This window comes from Barbus barbus (assembly GCF_936440315.1).
Source record: "Barbus barbus genome assembly, chromosome: 31".
Classification (NCBI taxonomy): domain Eukaryota; kingdom Metazoa; phylum Chordata; class Actinopteri; order Cypriniformes; family Cyprinidae; genus Barbus; species Barbus barbus.
Genome location: NC_136759.1, coordinates 19,479,193 through 19,501,415, shown reverse-complemented (window position 1 = coordinate 19,501,415; position 22,223 = coordinate 19,479,193). Strand labels below are relative to the sequence as shown.

Here is a 22,223-nt window from a genome sequence, read left to right as displayed (position 1 = left end):
AAATAATATGTATGTCTTTTTAATCATTATTGAATAGCTCGAGCCTTAAAGATAAATATTGCATATTTAGTATGTATGAGCTTGAAAATCCATGCTTTAAGTGTTTCTTCCAATCAATTCTTTGTCAAATGCATCATAGTCTTATTATGAAATCATGTTCAAAAAGGTATACTTTGCCAAAGCCTGTAAAATTCGGACCATGTGACTGATAACAAGCTGATTTATGATGTAAAGAACACACCCTAGCTAAGATAATAGCCTATCTAATTGGTCAAGACATCCAGATGGGATGTGTCCAGAAGCGAGTTTAAAACTGTTGTCCCTCCTCCTTTCTTCCTCTCTCACTTTTTACACTCTTACCCCTGCTCTCCAACCCTTGTCCCTCTCACCGCGTGCTGCCCTTTGAGCATGCTCTGGCCTCATGTGCCGTAATGAGAAAGAAAACAACTTAGTCTCGTTACATCCTTTTTTTTTATTCTTTTACTTTAGTTTATTTTCTTTCCGTGGAGTTTCGTGTTCTAATGTAAGTTTGCTACAAAGTCCAGCTCCGACCCGCTTCAAACTTCAACCAGAAAGAACTCCGCATCCTCAGCCAACGCCCAAAAGACGTCACTTCAAAGACTACTGAACTTCCAGCCAATCAGACACTTCGGGAAACCCCCCCTGTCTGCAAAGACGACACAAAGGAAACCCCTAACAAGGCAAAGCACGCAAGCTACACCTCCAAATTCTAACTGAATCAGGTGCAGTTAATATAAATTTTAGCCTCATTGAGAAACTCAAAGCGAGGGTTAAATAAGTGATTGATGGTTGTTCAGGTCTATGCAATTGAACATATTGCTGTGAACTTGGGATTTCACATTTCCATTCTCTTAAACTCATCCTTTCCTCACTTTCTCTCTTTCTGCAACGTGTGAATGTGTGAATGCTTGTGTTCATGTGTTGGATTAGTTTATGTCTTAGGTTTATATAAATAAATTCTAATTTAATTGAAAAGAGAAGTATCTTGTGTTTTCTGCTCACAAGTTAATGCCTTAATCTGTCGATTTCGTTACTGTGCTATTTAATAGTGTTTTCACTATATTTGGGATTTTAATATCCAGTGCAGAGTTTGTCATACGGCTCGTTCAGTGAATCGCCGTAACACTGATTCTGTTCAAATCCCTATAAAATCATAAATGATTCCCTTTGAGCTAAATTAAACTATTTCTTTAAATTACGTATTAATATTATATGTAATACCCTTACACAGCCATGGAGTGAAGCGCTGAGGCGGCCTGCCCGGCGGAGGAGTATGCTCGTCCAGCGAGGGCGGAAGTCGTCATGCACGGCTTGGAGGGATGAGCAGCCTTTGCTTTCCATCCGATGGCGGAGGGCGGGCAAAGGTGCGCAGCCACAGCTTCGTCAAGAGGGGGCAACCTCTCGTAGCCCTTCTCTTCGGCGCCATCCACTCAGGAGAGAGCAGAAGAAGAGTTAGAGCGGAGTCGGGCCGAATACGGAGCACGCCACGACTTCGTGAGTTCGTCGTGGACCTCCGGAAAAAACGGAGAAGCTCGCTGACGAGGGGCCGTGCGGCGCCCCGGCAGGAACCATTCGTCCAGACGACTACGAGTGGGCTCCTCCGGCGTAGACCACTCCAAACCCAGTTCATCAACGGCCTTAACGATGATGCGGAAGAGCTCGGCATCCATCCCTGGCTTTGCTTCGCTGGGCTCGGCAGACGAGGAGGGGGCGGGGTCGATGGTAGAGCCCGAGATATCCTCTGCGTCTGATGCTATTAGAGACATGCTGTCATCTAATAGCTCCTCCTCAAAAGCACCGAACGAGATCACGTCACTCGCGCCAACCGAGGGACGCTGATCCGCGTGCTCAAAGAGGACGGGAGAATCCACTCTGAAAAGAAAGCGATCCGAGCGCGCAGAGTCACGAGACTCATGTTCATGCAGTATGAACATTCCATCTCGCTCAGGGCGGCCTCTGCGTGGGATTTACCCAAGCAGGAAACACACTCTGAGTGGCCGTCGGCATCGTGCAGCGAAAGCTTGCACGAGACGCACTGACGGCGCGGCATTTGCAACAACGCCGCAATTAGCTCTTTTAGAAGAGATTTGCTCTTCTTGAAGGCTCGCCGGATGGCAGCAGGGGACGAGCTGACGTCCGCTCTGATCGCTGAAGCGGCTCGGCGAAGCGGGCTGGATCAGCGGGGAGCGGGGAAAAAAGGCAGCCTTCCAATCCGCAGCGATGCGTTTCAATGGCGAGCGTCTGGAGTCCTGGATCAGTGAAGAGGTCGTCGCTGAAGGAGAATTGATCTGTTTTCCTATGGCGAAGCGCCCGCTTATATAGCCAGATGACCCCGCCCCTTCTGGCGGGCTCTGGCGGGCTTTGCCGCCATAGGCTCGTGCAGTAATAAAAAACGAACCAATGGCTCGTCAGTGGTACTGCACAATGGTGCAGTCACACTGCGTGATTGAAAAAGTCTTCAGTCCTCGGAGAAAAAGGAGTAGCGTCTAGCGACGCAGTACGAGTGTAGTATCGACAGGGAACTACTATGTACTTATATTTAAATTAATCATTTGATACAATGCACTTATTGTGTACATTAGATTAATGTGCAGGACACTTTGCTTAGTAATGAAATGTATTTTATAGTTAATATAATATAGATCAAGATGGTGCCGTTGTGTTTGGCACGCCGTCAGTCGTTTTTAGTTTTTTGGTCATTTTTAAATATAGTATTAGTTTTAGCCTGGGATGGTGCTGAACAATTTATTTATGGCCGCGAATCGTTTATGGAAATTGGAAATGCTGTGCTGAATGGGGATTATATTGGATCGGGTGTCACCTGTTTGGATTTTCCATCGTTCCCATCGTTTCAGTGGGACATTCCTGATTACCTGCAGCAGCGACCTAGTGCTATTCTTCGGCAGAAACGCCGTAGACGCCGTGGCAAGCGGAGTGGGGTTGCCATTAGATTGAAAGCTGAAATGGGCTATCGTGGCCGTCGATCGGTGTGGCACATCAAGGAGGTCTCCTATTGATGGATTTGTCCCCTTGGCTTCGAGGATGCCGACAGGCACGTACAGTACTCTTTTTCCCAGTCTCGACCAAATGGAGTAAACTCTCTATCTCTCCGTTCTTTAAACCGGGGAAGTGAATCAGTTGATACATCAACACTTCTCAGGATGTCTTTGCTCAATGTTCGGTCGTTGTCAAATAAGACTTTTCTTCTTCGTGATTTTTTCACTCATAATAATCTGGACTTTCTTTTTATGACGGAAACTTGGATCAAAGAATATGATCTAAGCCTGTTTAATGAACTTGTCCCTGCTGATTGTTCCTTTTTTAATACTCCGAGGACATCTGGTCGCGGAGGAGGCATAGCCACAGTTTTTAAAGAATCTTTTAAAGGCAGAATTATTGCATCGGAAGCATACAACAGCTTTGAGCTTCAAATGTTTCAGTTGGAAGTAGCCGCCGACCCTGCAACGTTCGTGATAATATACAGGCCTCCACAGCCTAACAGTGTTTTTTTAAAGGAGTTTGCTGAGTTTCTGGGTAGTGCTGTAACAAAGTTTGAAAAGATCATACTATTGGGTGATTTTAATATTCACATCTGTTGCCCTAATAAGACGCTTCCCAGGGACTTTTGTAATCTTATGGATGCATTAAATTTTATACAATGGGTACATGAACCCACACATACTCACGGTCATACCTTGGATTTGGTTTTTACTCACGGTCTTTCTACAGGACTATCGGATATTCTAATTAGTGATACAGAATTCTCAGACCATAAAGCCATTTGTTTTAACGCCTCCATTCCTTGGCAACCCGTCAGCATGGCTGGGCAAACCCGTTGGATTCGCCACTTCACGGCTAATGCAGTGGAGGAGTTTGCTTCAGTGTATACAACATCTCATCCTGTGTATTTTATAGATGCATCGCCTGGGAATTCTAACGTTGATGAGTATCTTTATGCTTTTAACGATAAGTGTTTGAATATTTTAAAATGATTCAATTCGTTCGCTCCGACAATTATGCAGGAGATATGAACGAAAATGGCTTAAGGATAAACTGCAGATTTCCTATGATCTTTAGAGAGATTTAGGGACTCTCTCTCTAAATTCCAGAAACCTGTGAAGTCAGCAAAATCTAAGTATTTGTCTGAAATTATTAACAATAATTCCCATTGCTCAAGAACTATTTTCTCCACAATTGATGATGTTTTAAATCCAACAGTAGATGTTTTTATTGATGTGTCTGAAACACTATGTGAAAACTTTTTGACATTCTTTGTGGAGAAGGTAGATAGGTTAAGACTTCAAGTTTTGCAATCTGTCTCTGATATTATCGAGAGACCATGGAGCTCTGCAACGTGGTCTAATTTTCTACCTGTTACCATTTCTGCCTGTAAAGATGTCATTGAGCATTTGAGACCCACTGTGTGTCCTTATGATGTTTTGCCAGCTCGCTTTTTAAAGCAGGTTGTACACATTGTTGGTTCTGATGTGTTAAATTTTGTTAATCTGAGCCTGAGTACCGGAATAGTTCCCGATAGTCTGAAATGTGCCTTAGTAACGCCAATTTTAAAAAAGCCAAATTCAGACACCTCGATTCTTTCAAACTTCAGACCTGTTTCTAACTTACCTTTTATGTCCAAAATTTTAGAGAAAGTTGTTCTAGTTCAGCTACAAGTCTTTTTGAGATCTAACCAAATCTACGAAACTTTCCAATCTGGTTTCAGGAAGTTACACAGTACAGAAACAGCTCTCTTAAAAGTTTATAATGATATTTTAATGTCAACAGATGCCGGAAATGCTGTCGCTTTGATCTTCCTAGATCTAAGCTCAGCTTTTGATTTGGTTGATCACAACTTATTACTTTCTCGTTTAAAAAATTGTGTTGGTCTGAGAGGTACTGTCTTAAATTGGTTCCAGAGCTTCTTAACGAACTGAAAATTCTCTGTACGTACAGGACAATATACTTCTTCTAGTGCTCCTCTGATTTGTGGCGTCCCTCAGGGTTCCATTCTTGCCCCAACTTTATTCATGATTTATATGCTGCCGCGGGGTTCTATTTTCAAGAAATATGATATTTCTTTTCATTTATATGCTGATGATACACAGTTATATCTCTCTTTTAAACCTGGAGAAAAAAATGCTTTAACAAAGTTGGGTGTATGTATTGAGGAACTTAAATCATGGCTCACAAGTAATTTCTTGACACTTAATGAAGGTAAAACCGAGGTGATTCTGTTTGGACCTAGTGATGCTCTATCTTTCAATTCTCATAATCTTGTTATTGGTAATTTGGCCCATTGGATTACTCCCTGTGTAAGGAATCTGGGTGTCTTATTTGATTCCAGTCTTAAGTTTGATAAACAGATAAATAGTGTGGTCAGGTTATGTTTTTTTCACCTTCGACGTTTGGCTAAAGTTAAAACTTTCCTCTCAACACAGATATTCGAAAAAGTAATTCATGCATTTGTGACATCTAGACTAGACTATTGCAATTCGTTGTATTATGGGATAAATCAGTCCTCCATGGACCGATTGCAACTGGTTCAAAATGCAGCAGCCAGGTTATTGACTGGCACGCGTAAATTCCAGCACATTACTCCCATTCTGAAAACATTACAGTGGTTACCAGTTAAACTTAGAGTGGAATATAAAATCTTAACATTGGTTTTTAAAGCACTTCACAATCTTGCACCAATTTACCTCACTGAGTTGTTGCAAACACACAAATCCGTGAGGCCACTCAGATCCAGATTTTTGGGAACTTTATCAATCCCTAGGTCCAGATTAAAACACAGTGGCGATCGAGCCTTTGAAATTGTTGGTCCTACACTCTGGAATAATCTTCCGGTTGCCATCCGAACAACTTCTTCTTTATCTATTTTTAAAGTTATGCTTAAATCTCATCTTCTTGACCGATTTGTGGCAAGTTAAATGAAGTGTTTTGTGTATTTATCTATTGGGATTATTATTTTTAATTATTAGTTTATAATTTTGCTTTGCTGTTTTGTTGTATTTTATGTAAAGCACTTTGGTCAACTTTTAGTTGTATTTAAATGTGCTATATAAATAAATAAACAAACAAACAAACACCCATTTGGTGGAATGGCCCATATCTTGGCCATGAATCAAGATTACAATCCCACAACTTCATGGCCACGATTCATTAATTAATTCCATTGTTTTAGTTAATTCATGGCCATTTTGTACTAATTCATTCCTCTGACTGGACAGATTCATAGTTTAAAGCTAACAGAGTCTTTGTCTATCACACAATAGGCAGTTCCCTTTCAGTCGGTTACGATCGACGTACGTCGGAACTGACCAACGAATTGGGGATAACTTTTGGAGGCCAATCTACTTCGAGTGTAAGAAAACGAGCCAATGTACATTGGCATGCGTTAATTGCAACAGCTGCTCTGCGCTACAGCGCGAGTATTTAATGAGCAGCAGGTGCGTTGCATATTTGCTTTTTGCTTCGGAGCCGAACACGTGTTGTTCCTGTGCGTGTGTTTCTTTCTTCTTCGGAAGTGGTGGAAGATGAGCTGCTCGTTTGGGAAGGAGCCTCTGCGTGTCTGGTGCGGGTGTGACGGCGCTGACAGTGTTGGTTGCGATCTCACAAGAGAGCAAAAACAGCTGTTTTCAAAGCTTGTGGAGAGGGCGCCTTCAACGAGATCGCTGTTTAGACAGCTGAGAGTTGTGTCTTCAATGAGCATGAGTGCTCACAACAGACTTGCACTACTGTACTGTTGTGTAGCCGTGGCCATTTCCCTGTGCGTTTCAGCACCAGTGGAGAGCAAATTCCTAAAAGAGCACACACAGTTTGACCCTGTGTCTTTTTCAAGATTGTCATTCAGACCGTGTGCTACTGGATGCGGTCTATACCTTCCCCCCGGTGATGGTCAAGGCCCCTCACGTGTTTGGGCCTTGCACACGCTGAGGTGGCACTCATGGATAGTACATGTTCTGACTGCGGGAACGTGACCATCTCAGTGTTAAGGTCGAGACTCCAGTGTCTTGAGGAGACTGGAGCCCCTTCGTATATTCCCCGATCTAGTCCTTCTTCTGGGCCAGCTCAGAAGAAACCTACTTTGGTTAATAACCTAGGTGACCTGAGGGTTACAGTGAGAAATACCCCGCTGAGTCAACCTCCTCGGGCTCCTCACTCCTCCATGACACTGAAACCAGTGGAGTTGCCAAGAGGGCGTGCTGATCCGCCTCGTGCGGTACCAGTCGTCACTTTTGGGGCTCCCCCGGAGGACCAGATGTCGATCGTTGCATCGGAGGGTGAGCTTATGTCCTACGGGGATGAAGATTCGGCTGCGCTGCCCCCTTCGGGTGTGGCAGCATTGCCCGAGTCCAACCCAGAGATGGCTTCTATGCTTTCTATGCTTGGACCCATTGACATCACCAAACTTTTGCATTCTTCTTTTGTGATGCTTTTCAAGGCTTTCACCGCAGCCTCTTTCAGTTTTGGGGGTTACTCCCTTCAGTCTCTTCTTTAGCAGGTAAAATGCATACTCTCTACAGGGTTTAAGTGTGGAGATTGACTTTGCCAGTCTAAAACCTTCCACTTCTTGCCCCTGATGAACTCCTTTGTTGTTTTGGCACTATGTTTTGGGTCATTATCTTGCTGCATGATGAAGGATCTCCCAATCAGTTTGGGTGCATCTTTCTGTAAATTGTCAGACAAAATATTTCTGTAGACTTCTGAGTTAATTTTGCTGCAGCCATCATGTGTTACATCATTAATGAAGATTAATGAGCCTGTCCCAGAAGAAGCAATGAAAGCCCAAGCCATTACATTACTTGTGTAATGTGTACTATAATGTATACCTGTATACACCGTATTTCAGATGAGCTTGTATGTTTGGGATCATGAGCAGATCCTTTCTTTCTCCAAACTTTAGCCTTTCCATCACTTTGGTCCATAAAATCAGTCCATAAAACCTTGTCCCAGAATTTTTGAGGCTCATCTCCTATTCTTCTTGCTAATGAGTGGTTTGCATCTTGTGGTGTAGCCTCTGTACTTTTGTTCATGAAGTCTTCTGCGAACAGTAGATCGTGATACCTTCACTCCTGCCCTCTGGAGGTTGTTGCTGATGTCACTTAACAGTTGTTTTAGGGTCTTTCTTTACAGCTGTCACAATGTTTCTGTCATCAACTGCAGATGTTTTCCTTGATCTACCCGTTTGAGGTGTGTTACTTAGTACACCAGTGGTTTCTTTCTTCCTCAGGAGATTCCAAATGGTTGTACTTGCTATTGCCAGTGTTTGTGCAATGGTTTGATTGATTTTTAATCCTCTCTCAGCTTCACAATTGCTCGTTTTTCACCCATAGACACCTCTCTGGTTTTCATGTTGGTTACACGTCTAACTAACTATAAATGCAGTCTGCACAGATCTGAAACTGAGCGCAGACATTCAGTGCTATTTATTGTTTGAATAATCAATTAATAGGACACACCAAGGCAACAAAACACACCTGTCAGTCACATGTTCCAATACTTTTGGTAACCTGAAAAATGGGTGGGTTCAAACAAAAGGTGCTATCTTCTAAGTTGTGCATCAGATCCAGATGAAAATACCTGTAAATAAAAGCTGAAATGTTAATCTCTCATCTCATATTCATCTTTTGATGTCAAGCCCAAATGTTTACAGTCTTACTGTCCTGAGACCCTGGCCTGGATATTTGTCCAAGGTTCCTACCACTCCCTTCGGGGACCAGGTAGTGAGCCTGCAAGCGCTGCCCTCGGAAGAGGCAGACCCAGCCCTAGCTTTTCTCTGTCCCGTGCACGCTCTGCGGCTGTACATGGACAGAACACAAAGCTTCAGGACCTCAGACCAGCTCTTTGTCTGTTATGGAGGCCAGCAGAAGGGGAAGGCTGTCTCCAAGCAGAGGTTAGCCCACTGGATAGTGGATGCTATTGTCTTGGTGTACCAATCCCAAGACGTGCCTTGACCGACTCAGGTTGCGAGCACACTCAACTAGAGGTGTTCCTTCCTCCTGGGAGCTGGCTCAAGGCACCTCGCTGACAGATATTTGTAGAGCTGCGGGCTGGGTGACACCTAACACGTTCACTAGATTCTATAGCCTTTGTGTAGAGCCGGTATCTTCCCGTGTACTCACCCCCAGGGGCCAGCAGTGCGAAAGACCTGTTCTAAGTGACGGCTTGCAACGCCATTCCCGCCAACCTGGCCGGATACGTGTGTCTTTTGCTCCAGTAGAGTTCCCCAGGTATGGCTAACCCTGTGAGTTCCTCCGTCGCCCCCCCCGGCAGTCAGACGTGGTGGAGCGTCTGACGCCAGGCCTTCACTCGTTGTATTGTGGAACCTGTGTTAGGCTGGGTGTCCATATGTGCGGTCCCGGCAGCGACCCCATATGCATTTTCTTCCACGGAAGGCTACTCAGTCCGGCTAGCCCATGTCTTTCCCACGACAGAGATTCCCCCCTAGAACTAGGCTGGAACCCCCCCAGAGACTTCCATATGTTGTACTACCCTCTTGGCTAGTCCATATGTGTAACCGCCACAGTTACCTTCCTACGGGCAGGATTTGGCTTCCATAGCGTCCCCTTCCCCTCTAGGGCACACTTTCCCAGCGTTATCCAATAATCACACTGCGTGGGTCTTACGGAAAAGCAGTGACTGACCTTCTCTTCTTAGAGCCCTGACTCCCGCTCCGACAAGTTGGGGGTGGTCCAGGAGTCTCAAACAGAGCGCTGGAAGGGCCAGCAACTGTGGCGTGTTGGTAGATATCCCCAATTCGTCGGTCAGTTCCGACGTACGCCGAACGTGACCGACTGAAAGGGAACGTCTCGGTTACGTATGCAACCCTAGTTCCCTGAAGGAGGGAACAGAGACGTATGTCCTGTCGCCACAGCTGTTGTACCGCCTCTGTACGGCCGAGTCACTAGCTCGGCTCCTCAGCGGAAAAGCAAATATGCGACACACCTGCTGCTCATTAAATACTCGTGCTGTAGCGCAGAGCAGCTGTTGCAATTATCGCCAATGTGCATTGGCTCGTTTTCTTACACTCGAAGTAGATTGGTCTCCCAAAGTGATTCCCAATTCGTCGGTCAGTTCCGACGTACGACTCCGTTCCCTCCTTCAGGGAACAAGGTTTACATACGTAACAGAGACGTTTTCTGTGAAATAATACTATAACTACACAAAAAATTATTACTGCTGACTGGTACCCAGAGCTGGCATTGACTCCTCTAGACTTTAAATGAGGGCAAAAGTTATGCTTGGTATTACAGGCTTTAAATATATGGAATGCCAATTCTGCCAGAATTAGAAATAAATAAATGAATATACAAAGAAATTTAAAAAAAGCATAAATATATAAATAAATATACACAGAAAAGTTAAAAAGCAAATATAAATAATTATTTTTAATTTTGTTTCCTTATTTAATTTTTTTTTTTTTTTTCCACATTTATTTTTATTTATTTTTTATTTACATTTATTAATTTCCACTCTTATTTATTTTCACATTTATTTATTTCTAAATTTCTTTGTCCGTAGGGTAATGAGGAGGGCGTGTGTTACCTCAGGAATAGCAATCGAGCCAGAGTAGTCGAGGGGTTAGCTTTGAGGCCACAGTGACACCTTGTGGTGCCCAACCGAAGTACAAGAAGTGTAGCCTACATGACGCGCCTGTTGATAGTGTGGGATGAAAGACTTAGATCGGCAATATGGCCAAAATCGTTTATCATGGGTTATTATTTAAGTTTCATGTGGAGGATTGTTTCGGCTAGGAAGCGTGCAAACTGTGATCATGTACATTTGCTGAAGCATGCGAAAGTGTGCTGTTTTTGGAATTTTGGAAACAGTTATATCTGTTGAAAGTGAAACCTAAAAAAACAGCGCACTTTCGCGAGCTTCAGCAAATATACGTGATCACAGATCGCACGCTTCCCAGCCAAAACATACATACAGACAGACAGATAGAAATGTTGAGCTTTGCATTTTCCCTAAACAATTTCTATGTTGAAAAAAAGGCTTGTGTCTTGTGGAATTTTCCCAGTTTTTTAGAGGGGGGAATGTGTTAGGGTAACAGGACTGAGTGAAAACCTGGGGACACGACTAAAATGTGTATTTTATTCAAAATATTATATATTTATTTTGAAAAAAATGTGTTTACAGCACAGACGGGATATGGAGGTGCACAAAAATGCAAAAATATAAATTATTTCTGAAGGATTTTTAACATTATGTTTAATGTTAAAATGTAGCGTTAGACAATGGGGACATGTACAAATGTAATATTTTCAGTGCTTTAGGTAATTTTTAATATTTTTTTTTATTATATATTTTAAATTTGCAGTTAGATTAATGTGCAGGACACTTGGCTTAGTAATAAAATGTATTTTATAGTTAATTTTTATTTTGTACCATAATGTCCTGGGGACAGAAATGGCACCCATTCGGTGGAATGGCCCATATCTTAGCCATGAATCAAGATTACATTCTCACAACTTCATGGCCACGATTCATTCATTCATTCCATTGTTTTAGTTAAATCATGGCCATTTTGTACTAATTAATTCCTCTGATTGGACAGATTCATAGTTTAAAGCTAAAAGAATCTTTGTCTATCACACAATATGCAGTTATCTGTGAAATAATACTATAACTACACAAACAATGATTACTGCTGACTGGTTCCCACTATTGAGAGCTGGCATTGACTCCTCTAAACTGTAAATCAGGGCAAAAGTTATGCATTGTATTCCAGGCTTTAAATATATGAAATGCCAATCCTACCAGAATTAGAAATAAATAAAGAAATGTACAAAGAAAATTAACGAAGCAAAAATAAATAATTACTTATTTTATTTCCATATTTATATATTTTTTCATTTTTCCACATTTATTTATTTTAATTTTTTATTCATACATTTATTTCCACTTTTATTTATTTTCACATTTATTTATTTCTACTCTGGTAGAAAGAAATAAAGTCAAGGGGTAGTCGAGGGGTAAGCTTCGAGGCCACAGTGACACCTTGTGGTGCCCAAACGAAGTACAAGATGTGTAGCCTACATACGCGCCTGTTGATAGTGTGGGATGAATGACTTAGATGGGCAATATGACCAAAATGTAGAAATAAATAAATGTGGAAATAAAGAAATAAAAAAATTTAAATACATAAAAGTGGAAATAAATGTATAAAGAAAAAATGTATATATATATATATATATATATATATATATATATATATATATATATATATATATATATATATATACACACACACTCACCTAAAGGATTATTAGGAACACCATACTAATACTGTGTTTGACCCCCTTTCGCCTTCAGAACTGCCTTAATTCTACGTGGCATTGATTCAACAAGGTGCTGAAAGCATTCTTTAGAAATGTTGGCCCATATTGATAGGATAGCATCTTGCAGTTAATGGAGATTTGTGGGATGCACATCCAGGGCACGAAGCTCCCGTTCCACCACATCCCAAAGATGCTCTATTGGGTTGAGATCTGGTGACTGTGGGGGCCATTTTAGTACAGTGAACTCATTGTCATGTTCAAGAAACCAATTTGAAATGATTCGAGCTTTGTGACATGGTGCATTATCCTGCTGGAAGTAGCCATCAGAGGATGGGTACATGGTGGTCGTAAAGGGATGGACATGGTCAGAAGCAATGCTCAGGTAGGCCGTGGCATTTAAACGATGCCCAATTGGCACTAAGGGGCCTAAAGTGTGCCAAGAAAACATCCCCCACACCATTACACCACCACCACCAGCCTGCACAGTGGTAACAAGGCATGATGGATCCATGTTCTCATTCTGTTTACGCCAAATTCTGACCCTACCATCTGAATGTCTCAACAGAAATCGAGACTCATCAGACCAGGCAACATTTTTCCAGTCTTCAACCGTCCAATTTTGGTGAGCTCGTGCAAATTGTAGCCTCTTTTTCCTATTTGTAGTGGAGATGAGTGATACCCGGTGGGGTCTTCTGCTGTTGTAGCCCATCCGCCTCAAGGTTCTGCGTGTTGTGGCTTCACAAATGCTTTGCTGCATACCTTGGTTGTAACGAGTGGTTATTTCAGTCAAAGTTGCTCTTCTATCAGCTTGAATCAGTCGGCCCATTCTCCTCTGACCTCTAGCATCAACAAGGCATTTTCGCCCACAGGACTGCCGCATACTGGATGTTTTTCCCTTTTCACACCATTCTTTGTAAACCCTAGAAATGGTTGTGCGTGAAAATCCCAGTAACTGAGCAGATTGTGAAATACTCAGACCGGCCCGCCTGGCACCAACAACCATGCCACGCTCAAAATTGCTTAAATCACCTTTCTTTCCCATTCTGACATTCAGTTTGGAGTTCAGGAGATTGTCTTGACCAGGACCACACCCCTAAATGCATTGAAGCAACTGCCATGTGATTGGTTGATTAGATAATTGCATTAATGAGAAATTGAACAGGTGTTCCTAATAATCCTTTAGGTGAGTGTATATATATATATATATATATATATATATATATATATATATATGGAAAAACATTAATAAATACATAAATAAGGAAATAAAATTATAAATATTTATTTAATTTAGCTTTTTTACTTCTCTTTGTATATTTATTTATTTTTGCTTTTTTACATTTCTTTATACATTTTTTTTTCTTTATTTCTAATAATTGCAGGATAGGCATTCCATATAAATAAAATGAGAACACAGTCATGGCAACAAATTCTTAATTAGCAAACACAGTATTTTTCTTCCCCACACATCATGTGTCCAAGGCTTCCTACCAAGCTACATCTCACAAATTGCTTTTGTATATGGATAACTATCACTGGATATTCACACGTAGTCAAGCATGTTTACCTCAAATAATCTGTACTAAAAAGAGATCTAAACAGCTTTGAAAAATGTCAAATACTGTAGAGGGAGTGGTCGATGGTGGTTTCTGAGTGAACAAACAAAATGAAAAAGGTGTATTTATGGGCGTGCTCAGTGGGTGAGCTACTAATAGGGGAGCTATAGTTATAGCCACAAACACATTCTCACAATAGTTACACATAGCTAAGCGAGAAAGTCATCTGAATGGTTTTATATCTCCAGATGAAGGTGAGTATGAAATGAATGTTCCATTTAGAATAAATTAGGAGACATCAAGTTTCAATTGTGAGATATGAATTTGCAATTTTTACATATGTAGTCATAAATGGGAAAGGATAAGGTTGAAATTGTGATGTGAATCATTTCAGATTTTTGTATCACATGTTAAGAAATGTAATTCATGTAATGTAACACATGTTCAGCTACTGAATGTTCATTTATAAACTTAATTTTGTAACTGTAAAGAGTTACAGTTGCAAAATTACGTTTATAAATTTATGCAACTTTTTTTTTTCTCTCTCTGTTTCGGTATTTGTGCAGGACTAAAAACCAGTCGGAATCAATTTACTTCACAATCTCTGGTTGAACAAACCCAGTGCTTTTGCCTGTAAAACTGGCTGTACATTGAGAGTGATTGTTTTGAATTGACTTGCTAAACAGAGGTAATCCACCATGGCACGTGAACAGGACTACTCCACTATCGTGTATGGGCTGCAAGAGCTTGATTTTGAAGGGAAAGTAGTGCCCAGTGATCTTGTACTAATAGGTGAACATGCCTTTCCACTTGCCATGAATCCAAGAGGTCAGGTGCTGATGGCTGCATCTCATTATGGTCAGGGACGTGTGGTGGTGTTGGGACATGAGCAATACCTAACATGCTTCCCTGGCCTGATAGAGAATGCTCTTATGTGGCTCATGCCATGTACTGGTGATGCTGGCAGTATAGGGATTCAGAAGAGTTTACGTTCAGTTGCTGAAAACTTGAGCTACCGCCCTATCAAGACAGAGCTAGGAGACTTTCGGAAAGGATTAGCTATATATATCACAGATGCTTACAGTGTTGAGAACTGTGCAAAGGATCTGATCGCTTTCATCAAAGCTGGGGGTGGCTTAATCATTGCTGGCCAGGCCTGGAGTTGGGCTGCAGCCCACCCGCAAGAAAACACCATAAGGAACTTCCCAGGAAACAAGGTGTGCAGTGTTGCAGGAATTTACTTCTCGGAACACCAAGGAGAAGTTGGCACCTTTCCTGTTCCAAGAAACATCCCTTCTAGTTGGCTTGCTGTATCGTAAGTTCAGCAGACATTCTTACTTTTTACCCATTCTTTCAGAAACATACATTTGACCAATTGTTTTGAATTTTTACTTTTCAGTATAGGCAAGGACTTTAAAGATGACCTACAGTTCTTGCTAAAAGGTGTGTCTGAGTTTGACATCCAAGGTGAGGCAATGGCATCTGAGGTGATGGTGCACGGACCATTAGCATTTCCCATTGCAGTCACTCCAGCTGAAAAAGCATTCATTGCTGGTGCCTATTATGGGCAAGGTCGAGTAATCCTGTTATCACATGGAGACTTCATGGGCCGGGACTCTCTGTCCACTTTCCTGATCAATGCTATCAAGTGGCTTGACCAGGACCGCAAGGGTGTTATTGGGATCCTACCCAGCCTAAAGGCAGCCCACACAGTATTGAGCAAATCTTTAGATTGCAAGTTGACTGGTTTCAGAGAAGATCTAAGCATCTACGTTTGCAATACATACAGTGATGCCCAGTGTGCAGAGATCCAAGAATTTGTTGCTGAAGGCGGAGGTCTTATGATTGGGGGTCATGCCTGGTATTGGGCCGAGACCCACTATGGCTCCAATGTGATGACTGATTATCCAGGAAATCGCATTCTTAATAAGATGGGATTGAGTCTCTTGGGCAGCACCTTGGATAGAGGGTTATACAAAGCCCTAGACATTGAGCATTATTGTAAAGAGGGGTACCACTTTCGTAGTATGCTGCATCGGTTTGCTGAACATGTAAACCTGGGGCAAGAATTGAATAATCAAGAACAGAGTTGCTTGAAACGGCTGGGCAATGACTGTGCCAGTTACCTTCACATGCGATCCCATGACAGTGCCGCCTATACCTCAATGGTAGCAATTATTAGTGACATAGTGATGAAAGTGGGTGTTCCACAAGTGTGTAGTAACTGCCCTGTTGAAAGTGCCAAAGACCAGCTGATGCTCCACGTTGGGTCTGAAGTATACAAGGTGTCACCCGATCCTGACGCCCTTTTTCCATACATCATTAAGGACAGACCTAACTTCCCAACTGTGTCTAATGCAACAGTTCAGATCAGTGCCAACACTGGAGGTACGAAAGTTTTCCCACCAAATATTATTTATTGTTTAAGTTTCAAAATACTTACTATAACACTATAAAATAAGAATGCAATTACTTGTTTCAGATTCTGAAGAATGGATAAGTACAGGGTTATATCTTTCTCCTGGTATGAAGACGTTCATAGCAGTACCTCCAGAGATCGTTGGGAAAAATTGGCAGGTGATGAATCAAGTCTATACATGTATCCAATCAAGAAATTGTTGCAGCATATAGTATACCTGTCATGATAGGTACAATTGTTTTGCTCATTTTGCTCATTTTGAGAGCATGTTATTAACATGAGGGAATAACACTTTATGCAGGTGCAGCTTGGTTGCCAAACAGATAATATTGTTGGAGGAAATGTTCTGAAACGAGCTCCTGTGGTCCATGAGCGATTCCCTTTGGACACAGAGATGGTCCAAGTCTGCAATCTATGGGGAGGGCTCATCTACTTAATAGCACCTCCTCAAAGCAAAGTGGATGAAGTGGAAATTGTCGTGCAGGTCTCAGTACAGGCTCCATACTTCAAGTCTGGTAAGAATTTTGAATGAGCATCACAGTGAGGTTTCTAGTCAGAACATTTAAAGTTTTATGATAAAACTTTTCAACACTAACTTGTTTCGTCCCTTAGGAGTGACCAGTGTAGATGACTGGGTAAACAGGATTCGTCAGGCACCCGCCCCCTGGGCAGAGCTTGAGTTTGAGAACATCATCCTGACACTAGAATCAGAATATATAAGGAATCTGGACCACCCTGACGAGGTGGCTAAACTGTGGGACACCATAATGAGAAGCATAGCTGACCTGGCAGCAAAGCCTGCCAAGTTCCCCCGCAAAGAGCGGTTTGTTGCAGATGTTCAGATCTCTTTCGGTTGGTGGTACTATTAAATACTCTCAGTATCTTTCTTAGAATAAAGAAGCATCAGTATTACAACAGAATCATGCTGTTAAATTAATTACACTCATACTGTCCTGGTGATAACACCGTTACCCCTTTTAACCTTGCAGGTTTAATGCATGCTGGATATCCCATCATGATGCACTCCACCTCTGTCCCAGATCTATTAAATGTAAAGGAAGCCTATAAAAGTGGGATTTGGGGATGCATTCACGAGCTGGGTCATAACCAGCAGCGTGGAGTTTGGGAGTTTCCTCCACACACCACTGAGTGCACTTGCAACCTGTGGTCAGTGTACGTACATGAGGAAGTGCTGGGTATAAATAGGTCAAATGCTCATCCAGACATGACTCTACAAAAACGTCAGGCTCGTACCAAGAAGTATTGCAGTGGCGGTAAGGATTTAAAAAGCTGGAGTGTGTGGACAGCGCTCGAGACATACATGCAGGTGTGAACAGACTGCATATAATTTAATAGATTGTTTCATCATTTAAAAACTTGTTTTTCAAGTATTTAAAGTATTGTTTGATAATGTACATATTTGGTTATATCCTTATTGATAATATTGTGATTGTTTGAGGCTATAATGAAATTATACGTAAACCTTGGAAGTAATAATTTCCTTTTTTTTCCAAAGTAAATAAAAAAATATAAAATTGTAATAAAAAAAGCTTATGTGGTATGAACAAATAAAAACAGTATACTTGTTTACAGAGGTGGAAAGTAACGAATTACATTTACTCGCGTTACTCTAATTGACTAGCTTTTTTGTGTACTTCTACTTTTTAAAGTAATTTTTAAAATCTGCAATTTTACTTTTACATAAGTATATTTAGTTTGAAGTATTGTACTTTGCTACATTTTAAAACACATTAATTACTGAGTTAAAAAAAAATAAAAATAAAAATCGCTCCCTAGAAACTATTGCAGTAAACGGGCAGGAGAACAAACTGGCGCTAAGATGACAAGAAAGATGCAGACAGACAAGACAGGCTTTATGGTGCAGACCCAGCTGAAAACCAAACCCCGTCGTATTCGGCTGAAGTTGAACTCGAAGGAAATGAAGCGAACCCCTGGCAATGTTTATGCTCTATTATGCAGTGTATGCTGTGTTTGCTTATGGAGACCAAACTAGCATCTTATAAAATCTCGACATCAACCCTTCGCAACCTCTTGCTCACTTTGGATTCTGGTAATTCTGCTATTTTAATTTTGCTCGATTTAACTGCTGCCTTTGATACAATCAACCATAGAATTTTGTTAGATCGTTTACAGCAGAAGGTTGGGATTAGTGGTATTGTTTTACAATGGTTTTCTTCTTATCTGTCTAATTGGTCTGTATCTGTTACAATGGGTATTCATTCATCTTGTGGGCTCCAACAAGGGTCCACATTAAGTCCAATTCCGTTTTCTCTATATATGATACCGTTGGGGAGTATTTTTAGGAAACATGAGATTGCATACCACTGTTATGCTGACGATGAAAATTAGTTTCTACTACTTAAGGTTAATATCTAAGATTAAACCTATGCTCTCATCTAGAAATTTGGAGACAAACATCCATGCTTTTATATCATCTAGATTGGATTATTGTAATGCTGTGTATTTGGGAATTTCTCAGTCATTGTTAAATCGATTACAGCTTGTTCAAAATGCTGCTGCCAGATTATTGACTGGTAGGAGAAAGAGGGATAGAATAACTCCAATTTTAGCATCCTTGCATTGGCTACCTTTTATATATCGGATCGATTTTAAGGCCTTAGTAATCATTTTCAAAATTTTAATCAGTCTTGAACCTTTGTATTTGTCAGAGCTTGTTACCTTGCATAAACCTGTTAAGAACTTGAGATCTGCTGACAAGCAATTACTCCAGGTACCGCGGTCCCGACTTGAGCGGAAAGGGGATCGGGCCTTTCCGATTGCCGGTGTTCTGTCGATTTGTGCTACCCTGTCAGATTTTACTACCTCCCATTAAAACAGTAGGTAGTACAATTCGACAACGAAAAATGCTACCTGTTAAATTATGATTTATTAATGTCTACACCTACCACAACCCTAAACCTACCCTTACAGTAATGCATATACATTAATTATGTGTTATATTCGCAGTTGTGGCTAGAAGGGATACAGCTACCGGAAATCAACAATAAATAATTGTTTCTACCTATTAGATTGTATTTTATTAACGTCTACACCTACCCCAAGCCTAAACCTACCCTTACAGTAATGCAGATGCATTAAATATTGTTGTTCAGCTTGAGAAAAAGGACAAAATATTGATGTGCGCATGCGCAGTAAGCCCGGTAGGAAGATCTGACGGGTAGGATAAAATGTCAGGACACCGGTCCTCGGCTATGGAATAATCTACCTCTAGCCATTCGTACTGCCCCCTCTGTGTTCGCTTTTAAAACGGCTTTGAAGAAGCATTTTTATTTTATGGCGTTTGAATCTGATTTAGGAGAGACATAATGTTTGTTTTCTTCTTTAAGATGTTGTGTTTGCTTTTCCTGAAATGCATTATACAGCACTTTGGGCTGCTCTGAAGGCAGTAGAAATGTGCTATATAAGAAAATAAACAAAAAAAAACTAAAGCATGTAGAGGTAAGGTAAGGGAAATGCTTGCATCGTTGCATTGGTGGTTAAAATGAAGCTTTGGCAGTTTAGCAAAACGTTTTGCACAAATTAAACAAAAAGACAGTAGTGCATCGTCTGTGATAATATCGTAATTGTTGTTTTAACGATGTGTGATTTGACATTATCAGTATTTTGCTAAAACCAAACAAAACACTACAGAGTGCTGTGAAGTCTAGTAGATTAGTGCGCGCACGCATTTAGAGTGCATTCTTTGTGTGATTGAGTCTGTTAAAATACATTTAGAATGATCACAAAATTGAAGATATAGGGGCAGAAAATGTGTGTGTATATATATATATATATATATATATCATTTCATATAGTAAATCAATATCACAGGAAGAGTGCCGTTTGTTCTCTAAAAATCAGCATGATTACATATAGATTTTTTATTTTATTTTTTACAACAGTTCAATAAACAAGAAGTTAATTAAGAAACTTGCGTTTTAGACACCAAATTGCCTGTTTTTGCTCTATTTCAACAACAAAAATAATCCCAAATACAGCCACAGCACTGTTTTGCGTCAAAAAAGTTTGACACCCTTGGCCTGTCTCATTTTTGCGGTAATGGGATACCGCATTTTTGTAAGTAATTTCGACTCTGAGTAAATTTTAAATGAGCTACTTTTTACTTTTACTTGAGTAGATTTTTAGACTGGTACTTTTACTTAAGTAAATTTCATTAATGTAATGGTACTTTTACTTGAGTAAAATATTTTCGTACTCTTTCCACCTCTGCTTGTTTATATAATTACTATAACAAATATAATTACGTAAATATAAAAGTATATATTTATTACACCTATTTTTCTCTCATCTTCCATCATCACATCTCTTTTTTTTTCCAGCTTCAGGAAAAATTTGGCTGGGACGCTTTCAAGGAAGTTTTCACTGCCTACCATGATATGAATGGAGTGCCAAAAGACAACGCAGGCAAGATGAATCTATATGCTGAGACCTTCTCCAAGGTGGTCGACATGAATCTTTGCCCTTTCTTCAAAGTGTGGGGTTGGCCCATCCAGCCCAGCACACAAGAGAAAATCTCTCATCTCCCTGAATGGAGTGGCCATCCTATGGTCCAGTATGCATAGGAACATCTCAGATAGCTTTTAAAATGTACAGTGCCAGTTTTAATGTAGCTAATGGGTAAGATTAAATATAAAAAATGATATATGCTTACCTGGAATGACATGCAAATTAATGTTTCTTATTTGATTTAATAAGTACATAGATGGGCAATTGATTCATGTCAGTGTACTGTGAAGTTATAAAATATTCAGAGCACTTGCTATTAACTAAAGGTGGCTATAGGCTAGTGGGTTAACGTTAAATAGAATCAGCACACGCATGCATTTTACATGCATGACATACAGTATACTCTTCATAAATACTAAAAACGGCATGCACTGCAATTAACAGTATGACATTTTGTATTGGTGTAAGAAAATAAATCATAAATAGTATTTTAAAAGACTCTGAATGGTGCATAATGTTGATGTGATTTGAAAATACAGAATTAAGCCCTTTTGGTAATGCTCAAGACATTTAATAAATTCATATGAATGTGTTAGCCTAATATTTGCATAGGCCACTGAACAGCTCATTCACCGATGCATCAGAGAATTGCTGAATGAAGTCGACCATCTCATCTAAGTTGCGTTCTACAACAACATTCAGCTCAGTGTTTAGGGTAGTTGCAGCACCGCTTAGGATGAGGTGGCCGTTTTGATTGACGCAGCAGTAAGCATTCCAGATGTACTCTTGACCCTTTTGATATTGTTCTTAATGATCCAGTTGTTAGAGGAAGGAATGGCTCCAACCAGCACATAAGCCTGATGACAGTTGGCATTGAACAAGCTGGTCAGTTTAGACTTGTGTTTGTTCCAAGCATTCTGATTCAGCGTTGGCTTTTGAGGCACCACATTGGTCAGGGTAAAGGTGGCATTTTGAAATATATTATGGAATAATATAATATATTACATGTCCCCGTCAGACAATGGGGACATGTAGGGTAGACGTACCTATTAAGCTCACATACCCATTAAACACACTTCCATTTTTTAGATCAGATTATAAAAAGAAAAAATTATTTATTATCCTACTTGATGTCTTAACCAATTGATATGTTTGTTACTATATACCTCCTATAATTTCAAGTCAAACAGATCATTGCACACTGAGATATGAGTGTCCATGGCTGTGTTCGAAATGGCATACTTGCTTACTGCTTACTGTCCAGTACACAGTGCATACTGCCTACTATTTTTTAAAGCATAGTGTGTGAAACAGTATACAATAAGCAACAAATGTTTCAGAGTAGTATGCTTAATTGTCACATGACAAACACAAACATTAATTCAACACAGCTGTCAAGGTTGTTACCTTACAAACAAATGTGCTAACTATTCTTTTTACAAAGGCTTGTTA

The 22,223-nt window shown here is 40.6% G+C and overlaps 1 protein-coding gene across 1 annotated transcript in view; it reads left to right on the top strand.

Annotated features, from left to right (window-relative positions):
* Window positions 1–21,870, top strand: part of LOC306851825 (TRPM8 channel-associated factor homolog) — a 37,206-nt gene extending 15,336 nt beyond the window's left edge. Inside the window, exons 2-8 of the mRNA XM_079388277.1 lie at window positions 14,431–15,179; window positions 15,264–16,252; window positions 16,347–16,441; window positions 16,585–16,798; window positions 16,896–17,135; window positions 17,273–17,610; window positions 20,645–21,870. Coding sequence (XP_079244403.1) covers window positions 14,563–15,179; window positions 15,264–16,252; window positions 16,347–16,441; window positions 16,585–16,798; window positions 16,896–17,135; window positions 17,273–17,610; window positions 20,645–20,887 — 2,736 coding nt within the window. The 5' untranslated portion in view covers window positions 14,431–14,562 and the 3' untranslated portion in view covers window positions 20,888–21,870. The remainder of the gene's footprint in view (window positions 1–14,430; window positions 15,180–15,263; window positions 16,253–16,346; window positions 16,442–16,584; window positions 16,799–16,895; window positions 17,136–17,272; window positions 17,611–20,644) is intronic.
* The last annotated feature ends 353 nt before the right edge of the window (window positions 21,871–22,223 follow it).